The following is a 19,959-nucleotide window of genomic DNA, read 5'->3' as shown; positions in this document are numbered from 1 at the left end:
AATCACATGCCTTCTTGAAATCACGATATATAATTCATCAACAAACTATATCAGTTTGTCTAATTATTGGTTCAGCGTGTCACGCTTACTTCTGGAGAGTTGGAAATACAGAAACCAGGAACCTAACAAATCTACCAGATTCTTATTTATTACATCTCAGCCACCCATAATGAGAACACTTTCATGGCACACAATAAAAATCATAGTTGTGCATCAAGGCGAGTGCTACCTAGTCTTCTGTAGCCACTAATATATCAAGAGAAACGTTGTTAGTGTACAGTGATTGGATAATGAGATTTAATGAAGCGTAGGAGTTCCCCCGTGTACGAATTATTTGAGTTTAATTTGAGCCAGTATCGAAATTCCCTGTGTGTTATTTATGCAAAAATATACCGACTTCAAAACCGTGCTTTTACGCAAAGGGTATTTTAGGCGAAACAGCGTAGACTCTCAGAACAGATAAGAATGAAGTTAAACTGATCAACAGCCTATTAGTAACGTAAACCATCTTTATTGGAATGTTGCGTTGGTTTATTGTGACGAAAGAAATAAGCATAAGGATCGAAATGAGTGCGCTTGCTGTAATGAACTCGGACCTAATAAGGGCTTGGTGCAAGATCTTACATCGAGAATCATAACGTCGCAGCCTTTCCCCTAATTATTACAGATACAAATTTCGAATGATGTGCTTGCCAGACAGCAACAAATTTAACATTTGAATCAAAAATCTATGTGCCGATGTAGCGGTAGACATCTGAGCAGGATGTATACGCGTGCAAGGAAAAAAAATTACCGGATTTCCCGGTTAAAACCACACTTTCTCCCAGGTGGAAATACACTTTTTCCGTGTTATGTGACATATTTTGCCTCGGAACTGTAAACTTATCAATCATTTGAATGATTATGGTTTTATACACCGGCGTAGAATTTCTCAGGCCTTTAGAAAACGAAACTCAGGAAAAAAGATACTGTACGCTGTTTATTTTCGTTTTACGAAAGTGCAAACCACCAAACACTGCATGTTACTTTCCGAAGCATTGAAATCGAAATTGCGATTTGCTTTTGTAAGGCAGTTATTCCTCATGTCACGTGATCTCGCCAGCCGATACAGCGAATATTCATCGCTTAGGACACGCGATGTACTCAGCCAATAGCATTAGCACTGTTAAGTAGCGCGTACACACCAATAGGAAATGAAAATGGTATAAATTAATATACATAGTGTTGCATCAAGAAAAGCAGAGCTTTCACATGTAATATTGGTCTCGGTGACTATTAAGCTACAAGAGGAGCTAAACTTTCACGTATAACGTTGATCTTTATTGCACGTGTTACACTTCAAGATACATCACACAAATGTGCCAGTAAAATTTTTAATACAGACTTGAATGTCTAATCTTATGTGCTCGAAATTTTTTCTAAATGGTCGTCCTCAAATAGTTGGTTTTTCAGAGTCAAATGCTCTGTCATTTAAGAAATTCATCGCACATTCTCGCACTTAGTTCATCTTGCGTAAAAGGCAAATTACTTTGAAAGTAACGCTTTTCAATCAATCATTCGCAATATTTTCCGGCACCTGTTAGAAAGAGGTTCATTTCAACAACTGTCAGAGAGCACCACATAACAGACGTCATCGCGCTTGCGCAGCTACGATGACACAGTAAGCCCATTATGTTCGCACGTGTAAAACATTAAAAGATCTTACATTAAGCCATAAAAGAAAGAAGACATCAGAGGAATTTCGTGAACCATACTAAAATGCATTATTTGGCTTAAAGTGCACATTCGTATGTCCAGATTCGGTTGTAAATTTTATTGGAATACCAGTACTGTATTATCTCGTTTTTGGTTTTTATTATGGCGTAATACCATACGTGCTATAAGATGAAAACATGCTCTTTTGAAATGCAGCGAACAGTTGAAACTAGCCAATAGTGTGGAATTAAACACTACGTTTCAAATAAATTGACTGTCTTAGCCGAAAAGATTAATAAAGCCATATCTCTTTAGCAAAGCGACAAAAATAACTTCATTGTTCTGCAAGGCGATTAATGCTTGACTGAAATTGCCGCTCGGGGCAGATACCCCTGTTTGCTCCCAGTGAATATGGCAGCTTGCGCGGGCCAATAAAATGTTTCCGGGTAGCATCTTGCTGCTAGCTTATACAGCTAATAGCCATACTTTCATAGCCAGATGCGGGAGACGGCTCATGCGCGACTCAACTGCAGATGCGCATGGGCCCGCTCGCAGCTGCTCACACGAATCTAATGCAAACAGTTATGACGTCGTGCTCATCGGAGGCAATTTGTTGTCAGGAAGCATTGCGTAGTCATTGCCTTTGACACATTTTGCTGCTGGCCGACGCTTCTATGAGCACTGTGTTTTGGAGTGTACATGGCGCATTTCCTTTGCAACTTAAGTGTTATTTTAGTTTTCTTCTCTCGTTCACGTCTTATTGCTGCAGTATTATTGTGCTGTCCCCCCATGAACCATGGACCTTGCCGTTGGTGAGGAGGCTTGCTTGCTTCAGCGATACAGATAGCCGTACCGTAGGTGCAACCACAACGGAGGGGTATCTGCAGAGAGGCCAGACAACGAGTGGTTCCTGAAGAGGGGCAGCAGCCTTTTCAGTAGTTGCAAGGGCAACAGTCTGGATGACTGACTGATCTGGCCTAACCAAAACGGTATTGCTGTACTGGTACTGCGAACGGCTGAAACCAAGGGGAAACTACGGCCGTAATTTTTCCCGAAGGCATGCAGCTTTACTGTATTGTTAAATGATGATGGCGTCCTCTTGGGTAAAATATTCCGGAGGTAAAATAGTCCCCCATTCGGATCACCGGGCGGGGACTACTCAGGAGGATGTCGTTATCAGGAGAAAGAAAACTGGCGTTCTACGGATCGGAGCGTGGAATGTCAGATCCCTTAATCGGGCAGGTAGGTTAGAAAATTTAAAAAGGGAAATGGATAGGTTAAAGTTAGATATAGTGGGAATTAGTGAAGTTTGATGGCAGGAGGAAAAAGACTTTTGGTCAGGTGACTACAGGGTTATAAACACAAAATCAAAAAGGGGTAACGCAGGAGTAGGTTTAATAATGAATAGGAAAATAGGAATGCGGGTAAGCTACTACAAACAGCATAGTGAACGCATTATTGTGGCCAATATAGATACGAAGCCCACACCTACTACAGTAGTAAAAGTTTATATGCCAACTAGCTCTGCAGATGATGAAGAAATTGAAGAAATGTACGATGAAATAAAAGAAATTATTCAGATAGTGAAGGGAGACGAAAATTTAATAGTAATGGGTGACTGGAATTGGAGTGTAGGAAAAGGGAGAGAAGGAAACATAGTAGGTGATTATGGATTGGGGCTAAGAAATGAAAGAGGAAGCCGCCTGGTAGAATTTTGCACAGTGCACAACTTAATCATAGCTAACACTTGGTTCAAGAATCATAAAAGAAGGCTGTATACATGGAAGAAGCCTGGAGATACTGACAGGTTTCAGATAGATTATATAATGGTAAGACAGAGATTTAGGAACCAGGTTTTAAATTGTAAGACATTTCCAGGGGCAGATGTGGACTCTGACCAAAAACTATTGGTCATGACCTGTAGATTAAAACTGAAGAAACTACAAGAAGGTGGGAATTTAAGAAGATGGGACCTGGATAAACTGACTAAACCAGAGGTTGTACAGAGTTTCAGGGAGAGCATAAGGGAACAATTGACAGGAATGGGCGAAAGAAATACAGTAGAAGAAGAATGGGTAGCTTTGAGGGATGAAGTAGTGAAGGCAGCAGAGGCTCAAGTAGGTAAAAATACGAGGGCTAGTAGAAATCCTTGGATAACAGAAGAGATACTGAATTTAATTGATGAAAGGAGAAAATACAAAAATGTAGTAAGTGAAGCAGGCAAAAAGGAATACAAGCGTCTCAAAAATGAGATCGACAGGAAGTGCAAAATGGCTAAGCAGGGATGGCTAGAGGACAAATGTAAGGATGTAGAGGCTTATCTCACTAGGGGTACGATAGATACTGCCTACAGGAAAATTAAAGAGACCTTTGGAGAAAAGAGAACCACTTGTATCAATAACAAGAGCTCAGATGGAAACCCAGTTCTAAGCAAAGAAGGGAAGGCAGAAAGGTGGAAGGAGTATACAGAGGATTTATACAAGGGCGATGTACTTGAGGGTAATATTATGGAAATGGAAGAGGATGTAGATGAAGATGAAATGGGAGATATGATACTACGTAAAGAGTTTGACAGAGTACTGAAAGACCTGAGTCGAAACAAGGCCCCAGGAGTAGACAACATTCCATTAGAACTACTGACAGCCTTGGGAGAGCCAGTCATCACAAAACTCTACCATCTGGTGAGCAAGATGTATGAGTATGAGACAGGCGAAATACCCTCAGACTTCAAGAAGAACATAGTTATTCCAATCCCAAAGAAAGCAGGTGTTGACAGATGTGAAAATTACCGAACTATCAGTTTAATAAGTTACAGCTGCAAAATACTAACGCGAATTTTTTACAGACGAATGGAAAAACCGATAGAAGCCGACCTCGGGGAATATCGGTTTGGATTCCGTAGAAATATTGCAACACGTGAGGCCATACTGACCCTTCGACTTGTATTGGAAGAAAGATTAAGGAAAGGCAAACCTACGTTTCTAGCTTAGAGAAAGCTTTTGACAATGTTGATTGGAATACTCTCTTTCAAATTCTGAAGGTGGCAGGGGTAAAATACAGGGTGCGAAAGGCTATTTACAATTTGTGCAGAAACTAGATGGCAGTTATAAGAGTCGAGAGGTATGAAAGGGAAGCAGTGGTTGGGAAGGGAGTGAGACAGGGTTGTAGCCTCTCCCCGATGTTATTCAATCTGTATATTGAGCAAGCAGTAAAGGAAACAAAAGAAACATTCGGAGTAGGTATTAAAATCCATGGAGAAGAAATAAAAACTGAGGTTCGCTGATGACATTGTAATTCTGTCAGAGACTGCAAAGGACTTGGAAGAGCAGTTGAATGGAATGTACAGTGTATATAAGAGTATATAAGATGAACATCAACAAAAGCAAAACGAGGATAATGGAATGTAGTCAAATTAAATCTGGTGATGCTGAGGGAATTAGATTAGGAAATGAGACACTTAAAGTAGTAAAGGAGTTTTGCTATTTGGGGAGTAAAATAACTGATGATGGTCGAAGTAGAGAGGATATAAAATGTAGACTGGCAATGGCAAGGAAAGCATTTCTGAAGAAGAGAAATTTGTTAACATCGAGTATAGATTTAAGTGTCAGGAAGTCATTTCTGAAAGTATCTGTATGGAGTGTAGCCATGTATGGAAGAGAAACATGGACGATAACTAGTTTGGACAAGAAGAGAATAGAAGCTTTCGAAATGTGGTGCTACAGAAGAATGCTGAAGATAAGGTGGATAGATCATGTAACTAATGAGGAGGTATTGAACAGGATTGGGGAGAAGAGAAGTTTGTGGCACAACTTGACAAAAAGAAGGGATCGGTTGGTAGGACATGTGTTGAGGCATCAAGGGATCACCAATTTAGTATTGGAGGGCAGCGTGGAGGGTAAAAATTGTAGAGGGAGACCAAGAGATGAATACACTAAGCAGATTGAGAAGGATGTAGGTTGCAGTAGGTACTGGGAGATGAAGAAGCTTGCACAGGATAGAGTAGCATGGAGAGTTGCATCAAACCAGTCGCAGGACTGAAGACCACAACAACAACATATTCTCCTGTAGCGGGATGCAGTAATATCCTTTGTTAGAGTATTATTTCTTACCAATCAAAATTACAAAATATTAACTGAAAACTAAAACAAAAGAAAATATCCCAGAATCCTAAAAAATTCCCCGGTTTTTCCCGGATGAAGAAATTCCAAGGTTTTTCCCGGATCTCCCCGTTGTCCCGGGTCGGATACACCTTGTCTAAGACAAGTTTGTAGCCATATTAGGGCTGTATTAATGACTGACTTTCACGGTAAAATGAGAACGATTTATAAATGACAATTTTCGGTGCTTCTTTTTATTGCTAAATGACTAGACGGACGTGCTACTTAAAACTAACATGGCATTATACATTTTGCGTGTCATATGTCTTGCGTTCAGAAGACGTTTTCTGTTAGCCCGAAGTTGCCTTGAAGTGTTACTCAAATTCCAAAACCAGTAACAGTGTGTGGCTGGACCCATTGCACTCTCAGTAAATACGGTGAGCGAAAACAGTGGCACCACTACTCACAGCGACACTGAGCAGCCGTATGTACTTGCAAGCACTTGGTGCTGTAAGGGAAGTACTTCCTCTGACCGATTTGATTCATATTCACAGGGTGCGGAGAGCATTACCACGAATTTAACACATGTAGACAGGATGACGTAACCGTTTTCGTGAAGATCGAGTACGGAAATTTTACGCCTGCTCATATACTTTGTATAGTCCCAAATATTCAAGCAGTAAACAGCCAAGCGAGTAATCGCGTCGTTTCGTAAGCGCGTCTCTGGATCGAGACTCGTTGCTGGTACCGTATTTTCATTCTCGTGTAATTCTAACAACAGATTTATTGTGATTGTACAAATTATCAATATTCAATGATTCATTTATTATTTACATAATACTGATCCTGAAAAAAGGAGAAAATATTTTTTTCGTAAGAACAGTGAAAATAAAAAGGATACCGGAGAATTTTCAGTCAAATCAGCACAGACAGTTCATTTATGAGAATGCTGACGTGTCTGTATGGGTTAAACATTAAAACAACTATGAAAACTTCCCACAGTTGCACTGGAACACTGTACATGAACTTATTGTGAAGGATTCTGACAAAGAAAGGAAAAAGTAAGGATAGCAGAAACATCACAGAGTTGGCTACGCTACCACTAACATTAATTGAAATTAAGTTTGTTCATCCGGCTGTTCTGCTTAGCCGCAAATGTCGTTTGTTGCGACTGTTATTAACAAATTACAAATAACTTTTAGGCCACCGGAACAACGCAAAGTAAACAATACTGTCAATATTGAGACGCAAGTTCGTAATAATGCCCAACGAACACAAAAGAACTGAACATGCGAATAAAACAGTTTTGCCAATATGTAATACAGAATAAAGCAGAATTATGACGACTGTGTTCTTCAAACATAAAAATAAGTTTTGTGCCGATGATTTATTCTTTACAGTACTGCACAACCATACGTCATTTCATCATTTCAAAACTTTAACAGCTAATCTCCCCCGCCCCGAAAAGCTGGACAGTGCAGATTGGATAAATCATCTCTAAGGTCTACTATAAACATTATCTGCAGCGTTACGCACCTCCTCCATTCGCCTGCATGATCGCCCTTCAACGTCTTCGTCTGCCCCTGCAGAGTCGGCCGCCATCTTCGCCTCTAGTTCTGCAGAAGGTACGGTCACGATGCACACAACGCCTTCTGCAGCCATTGCCCTGCCTTCTGCCTCGGGAGAGGAGTGTTCGCGCGGACTACCGACTGCCGGCATTGCGCTGCCCACATCTTTTGTTCCGTACGTTCGGCCCCCACGCTAGCGCCACGTACTCCCCCGCTACTGCCAAGGACGTTGAGTGTTAACAGGTGACCGGAAGAAAGTGTTCTGACTCAACAGACAATGTGTCAGTGCGTAATGAGGCAGTAGTCAGAGTTTGGAGTTTGTTACCGAAATCATTTCTGAAAATGGACCTGACGTCACATGGAATTGTAATTACAGTGATGAATATGTGGCTGGTTTTATAGGATGACGCCATCTGGCGGGGGGGATCCTGTGGCAGAGTTAGCATGTGGGCAGAACGACTGGCATTTTCGACTTAGGGCTCTCGTGAGCGGCAGGTACAAAGAAAGTCAGTTCTTGCCCACAGCTGCAAGTGAATGTCCCAGCAGTGGTGCTCTTTGGATTGGTGAATAGTTAGATAATACTCAGTATGCATTGGGCTGTCACCGGGATTGCATGTGTTACATGTATTCTCTGTGGAAAATTGGACGATTCAATATTGATCACTGTCAAGTACTGGCGCTGTATGTAATGATAACATCCAAATTCCTGCAACTACAATCACCCCTGAATACCCTCCGTGACTGGGGGAGGTGCAATGTGGCAAACAAGATTGTCCACAATTGCTGCTGAGGCTGCTGTGGCAGTTTTCACTGGGCTCTGAGCATTTGGCACTGCCTGTGTACAAGGGGACAGGCATGCTGTGTGTGTGGACATCTAGGAGGTGACCGTGCAGGATGTACAATTGTTGTCAGCGATCTCAGGCATCTAGCCATGAAAACTACTGCTATGGACTTTATCAAGGTTTAAGAGTGTCATATTTAGTGCTTCTGAATACATCACAGTGGACTCTGTCTTGCTGAGGTATTAGTTGTTGTTGTCTCTATCCTATCAGTCAGTTTGCCCTTCCTCCAAAAGTAGGAGAGAGAACCAACTTAATGGTTACATAGAGCTTTAAAAACCCAATTGCAACATCAAATTACCAATAGATCAGTTTATTGTTTCTGAAAGTGGTACTGCGAGCACACACACACCAGTTCCATCCAAAGATTGTTTAAGGACATAGCATGGAACTGAGCAGAAATTTGAAATTTTCAGCTGCCTCCAACATGATGGACTTCCTCCAAATGATGTGACTGTGTCAGTATCCACCAACAGGAGGCAAGGGGAAAAGATCCGGTAAGGTTTGGAAACTGGGCAGTTGCAAAACGGCATCCTGCCAAATCTTCAAATCCCAGTATACATGAATAGGAAGCAACGAGCAACTGTCCTATACAAAGGGTACTGACTTAATTAATTAGTCAAACAATCTTATAGAGTAATTGAATATTTCCAAGACATCCATAGCTAGGGATTTACCGGGTAAACACTGCCTTGACTGCAGTTCCATTGGAGCACGTGCAGGCCTGCCAGGGGCACGCGACATGGTGTGGGACGGTTGCCCCACTTGATGCGTTCGTTTCTGGATTAGCATAGCATCTGGGGTGTCATTCCTCGGTCCGAGTGTGTGTAGTGCAGCCTGCATGTGGGGGAGCAGTGAAGTGTTCGGTCTGGTGTGCAGTGCTGTATGGTTGGTGCAAAAGATTTTTAACAGTGTAATTATGGACAGAAAGTCATGTTGATGGTATTTATTATGTGATGTGGAAACAAAAGTGCTGCATCTGTTTAAATATTCCATTCTGCCTTGTCACCCTCAAAATGTTTAAATAAGCAATAGTGCAGCGAATTTCCTGACAAATTCTTTAAATAAGTAAATAAACTACATTCCACACTTAGCCTTGTATTCTATAAATTGTTTAAATAGACAATATTCCACACATTTCCTTGTTTACCAGAAATTATTTAAACAATATTCGATATATTGCAGTCAATTTCCCAACAAATTGCTTAAATAAATAAACTATATCTCATACGCTGCTATGTGTCCCATAAATTGTTTAAATAAACAATATACCACATGTTATTTAAATTGTTTAAACAATATTCTATAAACTGTGATCGATTTCCACTAAAAAATCAATGTTACCAGAAGGGAGGGGCAAGAAAAACTGAAGGGCATCGATTTAATTAATTAGTCAATAAAATTGATTCAGTGGTGAAGGAGGCTATCCAAATAACTTTAATCTACTCATGAATACCGAAAGTGACACAATTGAGGTATTTTCCACCAATTTTTCTATAAATTTAATTAATTGGTTAATTAATTTGATATCAGAAGTGGTGCTGGGTTTCTGAGAGGGGGGAGGGGTGACAGGGAAAACCTCTTTATCAAACAATAGGTTAAGGACAGAGTATTCTCAGAAGGTCATAATCTACTTAAACCGAGCGAGGTGGCGCAGTGGTTAGCACACTGGACTCGCATTCGGGAGGACGACGGTTCAATCCCGCGTCCGGCCATCCTGATTGAGGTTTTCCGTGATTTCCCTAAATCGCTCCAGGCAAATGCCGGGATGGTTCCTTTGAAAGGGCACGGCCGACTTCCTTCCCTAATCCGATGAGACCGATGACCTCGCTGTTTGGTCTCTTCCCCCAAATAACCCCCCAACCCCCAATCTACTTAACAGAGCAATATGTTAATGACCTGTCAATCAAATGGGAATAATAGGTTTGCCCCCGAATGTATGCTTGTCTCTGATGTAGGTAACCCACAATGTGGGGTGACGGTGCTGTTGCCCCAGTACTTATGCACAGCAAATGGCTGTAATTTTTACGATAAATTCCTAAGAAATAAGGGAACCGGAGGAAAAATGTTCCTATCAATGCGCAAAAAAGGCGCATATGCTCTTGTTAATTAAAAGACTTTGACGGAAAAGTGGGGTGCCATCTGCCTCATTCTACTTCCTGCAACACCTTAAAAATGTTTTACAAAAATGTTGATATGCAGACGTATTTGTGCTTTCTTATGCTGAGAGAGAAGGAACAGTGGGAGTGGGAAAGAGATGAAAAACTGGTAAATGCTGGTTGTGGTAGAGAAAGAGTGAAGGAGACAGTGGCAATATGAGAAAAAGAGAAAACGCATGGCAGTGAAATGTAGTTGACAGCGATAGAACAGTGTTAAGGAAAGAGTGAAGGAGACATTGCTACTGGGAGAGGAATAAAGAGTAGAAGTAAGTGGAAGTTGTTGAAAGCCAGCGATAATGAGAGAGAGAGTCTATGACAATGACAATAATGAAGAGACAGATAGCCATACTGAGAAGAGACAGCAACAGTGGAAGGAATTGAATGAGATGGTAGCAGTAAAGGGACACAGTGTCGGTGAGAAGAGACAGTAGTACTAAGACAGAAGGAAGGAGACTGTCACTGTGACATAGGGAACAATGTCAGTTAGAGAGACACGAACGATGTAACAGCGGTAGTTTAGTGGGTGTGAGCGAGTAACAGTTATGGGAGCTTTTGGGATTGAGAGGTGAGTTACACGTAGAGAGCAAATGGGGGCGTATGCCAAAATTTTTAAAGGTGCGGAGAAAGCTAGAATGAGACAGCTATTACCCCACTTTTCAATCAGAGTCTTGTACTTTATCAGCGTATTCACCTCTTTTTGTACTCCGATAGGAGCGTTTTTCCGCTGGTTCGATTGCACTACATTTACCACTGTACAGTTAACAGCACGGTAAGTATGATTAACATGACTGTCAGGCTGTGCCTTTAAATCAACTTAACAACAGTGTGTCGAAGATGATAAATGCGGAAGTCAGCATGGTACAAAAGAGTGGCTTGTCTGCTGCCTTTTTTTGTTGCGGATTACGACAGTGGAGTCAAAAAAATTTGAAGGAAGAACGACTCACCTTTGAACGAAACGTGCGCTCCATAACTGAATACTTGTGGCATAATACATATCTATACTTATTAACAGAGTTGCATAAAGGATGCAAATCTTTAAACCACGACTCCTCTCCCCCACCCTTTAGTAAATTTAGGCGGATCTATTGGTCCATCACAGGTAGCTTTTTTGAAGGAAAAAAACAAATTTCTTCAGGAAAGTGATAAGGTAATTTCAGCGATGCTAGATGAAGTTTATGTTAACTCAAAATTCTCTTATAAGGCAGAAAAGATAATCGACGTTGCTGAGCATACTTGAGATGCTACAACAGCAGCTACAATGCAGGTTTTCATGGCATCCTCTTTACATTCTGATTATAAAGAAGTAATAGCTCTCTTTCCTGTAAAAAAAATATTAATTCTGATACACTACTGACAATGACAATTGATGTATTAAAGTTAATGCATGAGCTTCGATATGACATTATATGCCTGGTAACAGATAACCATAGCACTAATAGGAAAATGTATCAGCATATGTGTGGTGGCACTTTACAGCCGTGTATTACAAATGCAGACGCTCTATCTAAATTTCTCTTTCTTATGTTTGACAGTGTGCACTTGCTTAAGTGTATCAGAATTAACTGGTTCAATGAAAAAAATGAATCCTTCATAATGCCAAACATTGAGGATACATTTGCTTTCAACAATACCTTTCTACACAATGATGAAGGGAATGCTGCATGTGAATATACTGTCAGTGAAGCAAAGTTTTCAGATTTGAGGAACCTGTTTCATTCTGAGAAAAATAAACTGTTGAAACTTGCCCCAAAGCTAGTGAGAAAGACAGTATATCCAACTTCTATTGAGAGACAGAATGTTACCCTTGCTCTCAGTGTTTTTGATTCTAAAAATGTGGCAGCACTAAAAATTTTGAAAAGTCAGGGGACTGAGATTTCTGATGGCACTATTCAGTTTTTAAAATTAAGCATTAAATGGTGGACAGTTTCTAATGTACAGCATCCCATGAAAGGCAAATACACATCAGATGATAATTCTAGGCCAGTCACTGGACCTACTGACTTCAAACTTCTGTTTCATGAAATTTTGAAAACATATCTTGATATCTGGCATGCATTGCCTACTCATGGAAAATTAACCAATGAAACATATATGGCTTTCTCTCACACACTTGCAACAGTAGTTCAGTTATGCAGACACATTTTAACACTTACAACTGGTCCTATATTCTTACAGCAATATTACACATTGATGCTTCAAAAGCAAGATTTGGAGCTTACAGAAGGATAGGTGGCTGCACATATAATGTTTCAGTCGAGAAAATCTTGGAATCTGAGAGGAAACTCAAAGCAATAAGTCTACTAAAGCTCAGATCTACTAAACATGGTGAATTTACATTAAATGATTTTGCAGCAAAAGTAAATTACAGCATGAAACACCAAACGTATGAGAATTTAGATAAATTAGAACCTGCTCTAGAGAAACTAGCAAACATTCCCATGACGGATGAAGATTTGAAAGTCTTGGTTTGTATTGCTAGCTACACCAGCAAAACAGTGCTCGAAAAGGTTGAAATGTTCAGGCTGTGAATAAGTCTTACAGACAGAGTATGAAATTTTGCTGCAGTGTGAAACCAAAGAACTCCTTTCCTATTTCAACCAACTGAATCATGGGGGATTGAAGTATCCTTCTTCTATAATGATTTCCTTGTGTTGTAATATATATAAACTTTTTCACGTTCTGATTAGCAGCACATATGAACCAGAATTTCTCAAACTCGAAAATCAAAGAGATGCAGTACTTGCCTTAGGAACTGAATTGTGTCAAAATGCCATTAATAGGCCTAACCTCAGAGATGTATGCAAATGTGGTATTCCTTTAAAGACAATAATCAAGAAAAGTATTAAAGTGCTTTCAAATATTTTTACTAACGCAAAACTGTTGAAAGAAAAGTGTGTTTCAAAGGAAATTGCTCGAACACTAGTCAAACAAAAAAGAGGAACTCATGAAGACATTGCAGCAAAAATAACAAAACGCAAAGTGGCCAAGCTGAGCACCAAATAAATCCAACAGGTACTCAAAATCAAACCACTTCTAGCATATTACATAATAACAGTTACTAGAATTAACTGCATATGGTTTAATACAATTCTGAGCTTCAGCTACACGCTTCCCTTATTATTGGTTCGTAGCCTCTATTTTGCAAATTATTATTAGTGTCCAAATATGCCATTTACATGTGTAGTGTAGTAGTTGTTTGGATTTGATTTCGAGTTGCATCTCCAAATTTTACTTCGTCATAGTACTTATTACGTAATATGTGACTTTAGTCACAACTTTATATTTAAGTTTGAATACAGAAAAATACATAACAATACGACATTTCTTACGCAATTTAGAATCTACTTTCCATTTATGAAGTTTGTAAGTAATTCGTATTAGGGTACCGCTGAAATACTTGGCCTAAGACTGCCGGCATCTTGGTCTGGCAATGATAAAGAAATTGAAAAGCATACTATTGTGCCATTGCTCAGCGATGAAATTCTGAAAAAACTAGTAAAATTCCTAAAATCGATGACACTACCAACTGTGGTGATTATTACAGTACATCACCCCATATTGACGATGTCTTTCCATCCCATCTGTCCACTGGTACACTGTTAATTACGATATAATGATTGACTGATAACACTAGTTTGTGGTGGAGTGACTCTTGGCGAGAGCAGCAACTTCTGGGCTTCTGGGGATGGCCTGCATGGAACAGTGATAGCATACGTGACTGCAGTATGTGGAATCAATCGAAATGGAACACCTAGGTCTCTGCTACCATGTCACTGTGGAAGATGAGTTTAAATGTAGAGGTCATCAATCAAATCAGGCAACTGTTTGGAAATTCCCCCACAATGCAACAAACTCTTAGAATTTCCATATTTCGCTATGTCTTTCCAATTTTTTGTTAATAAGAAACAAACCATCTTTTACTTCAAACATCCTGTACGTTGTATGAACACACTGTGATGTCCAGCTTTCAGTGAGAGCCTCTTGACTGAGATGTGTTAATGTTAGTTTAGCACCTGAAACACAAGTCGAATTCATGGTGGGAAAAACAGAATGATAGAATGATGGCGGTGTACAAATCTGTAGTCATACACTACTTGATTGTGTTGTACCTGAAAAAACCAATGTATCAAATAACAACACAGGGACCATCTCTTGGAATTGATAGTCTATGGGACATGGTCCTCCTATATTACAGGTGATGATACTTTACACTGGTCTGTGGAAGCGACTTCGATCAAAGTGCTGAGGAGCAGTTACAAGATGGAAAGGGACTGTCTAGAAAACCATTATGGCGTTTTGCTGTAGGGAATCCTTAGCATATAGGCCCGAAAAATGGAAATTTGTGGTAAGTCTTATGGAACCAAACTGATGAGGTCATCAGTCCCTACGCACTACTTAATCTAAATTAAACTAATTGACACTATGGACAACGCACGCACCCATGCTGGAGAGAGAACTCGAACCTCCGATGAGGAGGAGGGGGGGGGGGGGGGGGGAGATCCGCATGGTCCGTCGTGACAAGGCGCCTCAGACCACCCAACTACCCTGGGGTTCGAAGAAGGTGACTCTTTTAGAGATATGAGAGTGGCATGAATATGATTCAACATTGGCTGTAATCCTTAAAAGACATCTCTATTGGATCCAATACAAGTATGTAGTTCAAAGGATAGACTTGATTCCAAATTGGAGACAGCATTTCTACCAGAAAGTGTAATAATAACATCCAAATTCCTGCCACTCCAGTCATCTTTGATGCCCTACATGGGACGGGTGGTGCACTCTGCTGTGTATGCATATCCACGACCGTAGCTGCGGCCGTGGTTGTAGTTTTCACAGACCTCAGAACACGGGTGATTTACACCGCGTGTGTACACCTGGGTGGTGAGCGTGCTGGATGTGCGAGTGTTTTCTGCGATCTCAGACATCTAGTCATGACAACTACTGTTATGGACAGGATCTAGCTTTCAGCTTCTCAGTACGTCGCAGTGGACTCTGTTGCGGAGGTATTTGTTTTTGTTGTCTCTGTCCTGTCACGAGGTAGGCTCTTCCTCCTGCTTTCAAATGTAGGGTAGAAAACCATCTTAGGTGTTATATAGTGCTTTGAAAGCCCATGAGGACATAGCATGCAACTGAGCAGAAATTTGAAATATTCAGCTACCTCCAACGTAAAGAACTTTCTACCAAATGGCCCAACTGTGTCAGTATCCACCAATAGGAGGCAAGGGGGAAAAAATCCAATGGGGTTTGTAAACCAGGCAGTTACGGGATCGCATCCTGCCAAATATTCCATTCCTAGTATCCACCAGCAGGAAGTAAGGAGAAACTGTCCCACACAAAGACTATCGATTTAATTAATTAGTCAAACAATCTGCTAGACTGAGGGAATATTTCCAAGACGCCCACAGCTGGAGATTTACCATGGAAAGGCTGCTTTGTTTATGGTTCGGTCAGAGCGCAACTGACAGCATATGCAGGCCCGGCAGTGGGCACTTCAGAGAGATGGGGCCTGTGTTTTGATAGGAATTTCTCAGTATCACTGTCAAAGGGTTGCTGTTTCCTGGCGCTTTTGTACGGGGATTAGTGCAGTATCCCATCTGTCAATCACGGGGACCAAGAGGGTGCAGTGTAGTCTGTGCATGGGGTAATACTGAAGCGGCTAGCTGGGGCACAATAGCACAGTGCCCTGTAGTCAGTGCAAAACATTTTTAACAGTGTAATTACGTGCGGTAAATTTTGTTGAAGGTATTCATTGTGCGATCAGGATAAAAATGCGCAGTAGCTGTTTAAATATTCCATACTGCCTTGTCAACCTGAAAATGTTTAAATAACCACTATTCCATTCAGTGCAGTGAATTTCCTGACAAATTCTTTAAATAAATGAAGAAAGTATATTCCAGGCACGGTCTTGTATCCCATATACTTTTTAAATAAATAATATTCCACACATTGCCTTCTCTGCCAGAAATTGTTTAACAATATTCCATACATTGCAATCGAGTTCCTGCCAAATTCTTTAAATAAATAAGCTTTATTGCATACACAGCCTTGTATCCTATAAATTGTTTAAATAAACAATATCCACACATTGCCTTGCTTACCAGAAATTGTTTAAACAATATTCTATACACTGAAGTCAATTTCCCAACAAATTCATTAAATAATTAAACTATATTCCATACACTGACTTGTATCTCGAAAATTGTTTAAATAAACAAATTATATAGATTGTCTAAATTGTTTAAACAATATTCCATACACTGTAATCTATTTCCACCAATGAATCTATATTTCCAGAAGGCAGAGGCAAGGAAAACTGAAGGATATGGATGTAATTAATTTGCGAATCAAATTGATATAGCGGAAAAGGGGGATGGGTTATTCTAATAACGTGAAGCAGCTCTTCAATACCGATAGTGGCACAACTGAGCTATTTCCCACCAATTTTTTCATTAACTTTAATTAATTTGATATCAGAAGTGGTGCCAGGTTTCCGAAAGGTGAGAGAGGTGGAGATGGGTTAATATGGAAAACCACTTAAACAAAAACTAGGTTAAAGATGGATTATCCCCATGGAGTCATATTCCGCTGTCAGAACAAAAGGTTAAGGACCTGTCAATCAAAAAGAACAATAGGTTGTCCCTGAATGTGTGCTTAACCCTGATGTAGGGAACCAGCAATGTGGGGTGACGTCGACTACTGACATGGCCATCTTGGAGCCCGCGACTTGGTTATGGTACCCAAAAACCCTGCTTTTGAGTGTTTCTCGATAATAGTTTAGTATCTTTGAATGTAGACAGCACTTCTAGATAAATGACCAAAGAATAGAACGCTAAAATTTGAGCAGTTTGCTGTGGTTAGTTATTTGGATATCCTCTGTAGACGGTGACAACTGGTGAAAAACGCTTTTCGTGTTTTTCACAGGAACCATCGATGAATTAAACGGTGCCTCCATTAGCTTTTTCACGCGCACCGTAGGCCACATCTAACGTAAAATGATCCAACCTATTTTCTCCATTTGCCTAAACTGGAGGAAGTGTGTGATATTCTAAAACTGACTCGTTACTGTAGGATATTTACTAAAACGATCCTTCTGTTGGATATACAAATGGTCCTTAGCAAAAGGGCTATTCAAAGGACTTGACCCTTTCAACCAACAATGGAACTCGAGATATGCGGCCCGGAAAAATCCTGTTTTTATGCGCGGTGTTTTGGGACGTATTTGGAGTGCATACTGTCACTTGCATACATATGCAGTGCAGACTCTACATCCTACATATTATACTAAACAGCCAAAACATTATGACCACAGTCCACCTTGTGACAGAACAGCACCTTGTTGCATTGTGGACACGTGACATGATAAGAAAACTGTGTAAGCGGAGAAGAAACGAATGGGGAATCATTCTATCGACGATACGTGGCGCAAATAAGGAGATACACTGACATAAGCGACTCTGACAAAAGGCAGACTGTTATGGTCCTGCGTTTAGAAACGAGCGTCTAGGAAACGGTGATGCTGGTGGGGCTGCTCGCGAGGAAAGTGGTTGAATGACGGTGAAACCACAAGTAGACGACGGCGACGAGATGTTGGACGACCAGGACAGGTGACTATCTGTGACAGACCTGACGATCAAGTACAATGCTGGCGCTGGCACAAGTATTTCGGGGCATATCTTCCAATGTTGAACGTAAGTCTCTTTATTAGACGACCCATCGACTTTGCCCATTATGAGTGCAATGGCCAAGGGATCATTGAGTCTGAAATGTAGATCAGTAACAACATGTCACCTTGTCAGATGAATAACATTTCTTGTTACGTGGGAAGGTCGTGCCTGGATACACAGTCATTCAGACAAACTACTCGAAACATACACTGATCCATGGATGTAGTATTTTGTTATGAGGGACACTCACTTGGGCTTCCATGCGACCTGAGGTGGTGTTCGAAGGCATAATGACAGCTGTGGACTACGTGACGTTATTGGGGACTACATGCATCCTTTCACGCTTAATGTCTTCCAAGAGGGGCGATGGCATCTTCCAGCTCGATAACAGTCAGTGTCTCAAGGTCAGAATCGTGTCATAGTGGTTTGAGGGACATACTGGTGAGCTCACGATGACTCTTGGGCAGCAAATTTACCTGGTCTGAAACCAATGTATCACGTCTGCAATTTGCTGGCTGGTTCGTTCCCACAAAACCACTAGCCCATAGTTTATGGGAATTTCCTCACCTGTACATACAAATCTGGTGCTACTTGCCTCCAAAAACCTACCCATGTAGGACAACCAAGATGGTCATAAAGTTTTGGCTCATCAGTGTGCCGGCCGCAGTGACAGAGCGGTTCTAGGCGCTTCAGTCTGGAACCGCGCGACCGCTACAGTCGCAGGTTCGAATTCTTCCTCGAGCATGGATGTGTGTGATGTCCTTAGGTTAGTTAGGTCTAAGTAGTTCTAAGTTCTAGTGGACTGATGGCCTTAGATGTTAAGTTCCATAGTGCTCAGAGTCATTTGAACCATTTTAACCTCATCAGTGTACTTTTCTGAAGGGTATGATAGTTCCTGTGCATGTATTATACGCGCACATAAAGCATAACGTCTGTGATGTGCCTGATGGGACCACATGAAAGGACAGAATTCAGATGATATCGATCGGTATTAACTGACTTCTGGCCGCTGCTAACTTGAACTAGTAGGCAACACTATTGGGATGTAATGTGTAAGTGACTTTGAACGCTTTTAATTTTATCAGATTTGATCCATGTAGAAACAGATGTACCAATCTGACTGTATTCATTTCAGGCAGTAAAGGGTACAGCGGACGGTCGCAAATTATGTTTATTGCAAGTCCAGTTTTACGTGGTCATCTTCAGTGCAGTAAATGTAAGTTAAAACATTAAAACACCAGGCCGTGCTGAAAATCACACCTCTGCTTACATCTCTTTGTCACTGTCAAAAAAAAAAAAAAAAAAAAAAAAAAGCTCCTCGAGATCGTTCTTTATGTTTTGGGAACAGAGATAATCTGATGGGGCCAAACCAGGAGTGTATGGAGGAAGATCTCTGACAGTGAACACATGGTGTCGGGTTGTTGGAGGTGTCGCAGCACGTGGGTGGTCTGGCATTGTAATGCTGAAGGAGAGAGTGCCTTATGTGTGGACAGTTTTTTCTAATTCGAAATTCTATTAGAGCATGCAGTTTCCCTGCACCAATGCAATTATGTTACACGCCACCTTATTACACGCTATAATTCTGGGCTCTCTGGCGACAGAGGGCTGCAAATATGCAGACATGAAGAATAAAGATGTATATTGTTAATAACGTTTGATTTATTTAAAGAGCTTTAAGAGTTTTCACATAAAAAACTCTGAGCCATTACCTTTCAGCGCGCCCTCGTGTATACAAATAACCCGAACTGGACTGTTCATACTATTCTTATACTCAAATAACATATTTTGTAGTAAAACACACGTTATTTTGTCAATATTATTGTCCCAAGCCCACTTACAGACCTTCAAAAACTATTAACGAAGATATGTAGCTTTTGTGGTCAAGTACAGAGGACGATGACATCCACCCTATGGTCCGTTAGTTTCTGTGAATGGCC

At 40.7% G+C, this 19,959-nt stretch overlaps 1 protein-coding gene across 1 annotated transcript in view; it reads right to left on the bottom strand.

The window, feature by feature from the left end:
* Positions 1-7,445, bottom strand: part of LOC126354448 (uncharacterized) — a 184,170-nt gene extending 176,725 nt beyond the window's left edge. The window contains exon 1 of the mRNA XM_050004137.1: positions 7,329-7,445. Coding sequence (XP_049860094.1) covers positions 7,329-7,394 — 66 coding nt within the window. The 5' untranslated portion in view covers positions 7,395-7,445. The remainder of the gene's footprint in view (positions 1-7,328) is intronic.
* Positions 7,446-19,959: the final 12,514 nt, after the last annotated feature.

Source organism: Schistocerca gregaria, chromosome 3 (assembly GCF_023897955.1).
Source record: "Schistocerca gregaria isolate iqSchGreg1 chromosome 3, iqSchGreg1.2, whole genome shotgun sequence".
In the NCBI taxonomy this organism is placed as follows: Eukaryota; Metazoa; Arthropoda; class Insecta; order Orthoptera; family Acrididae; genus Schistocerca; species Schistocerca gregaria.
This window is presented reverse-complemented; position numbering and strand designations above follow the sequence as displayed.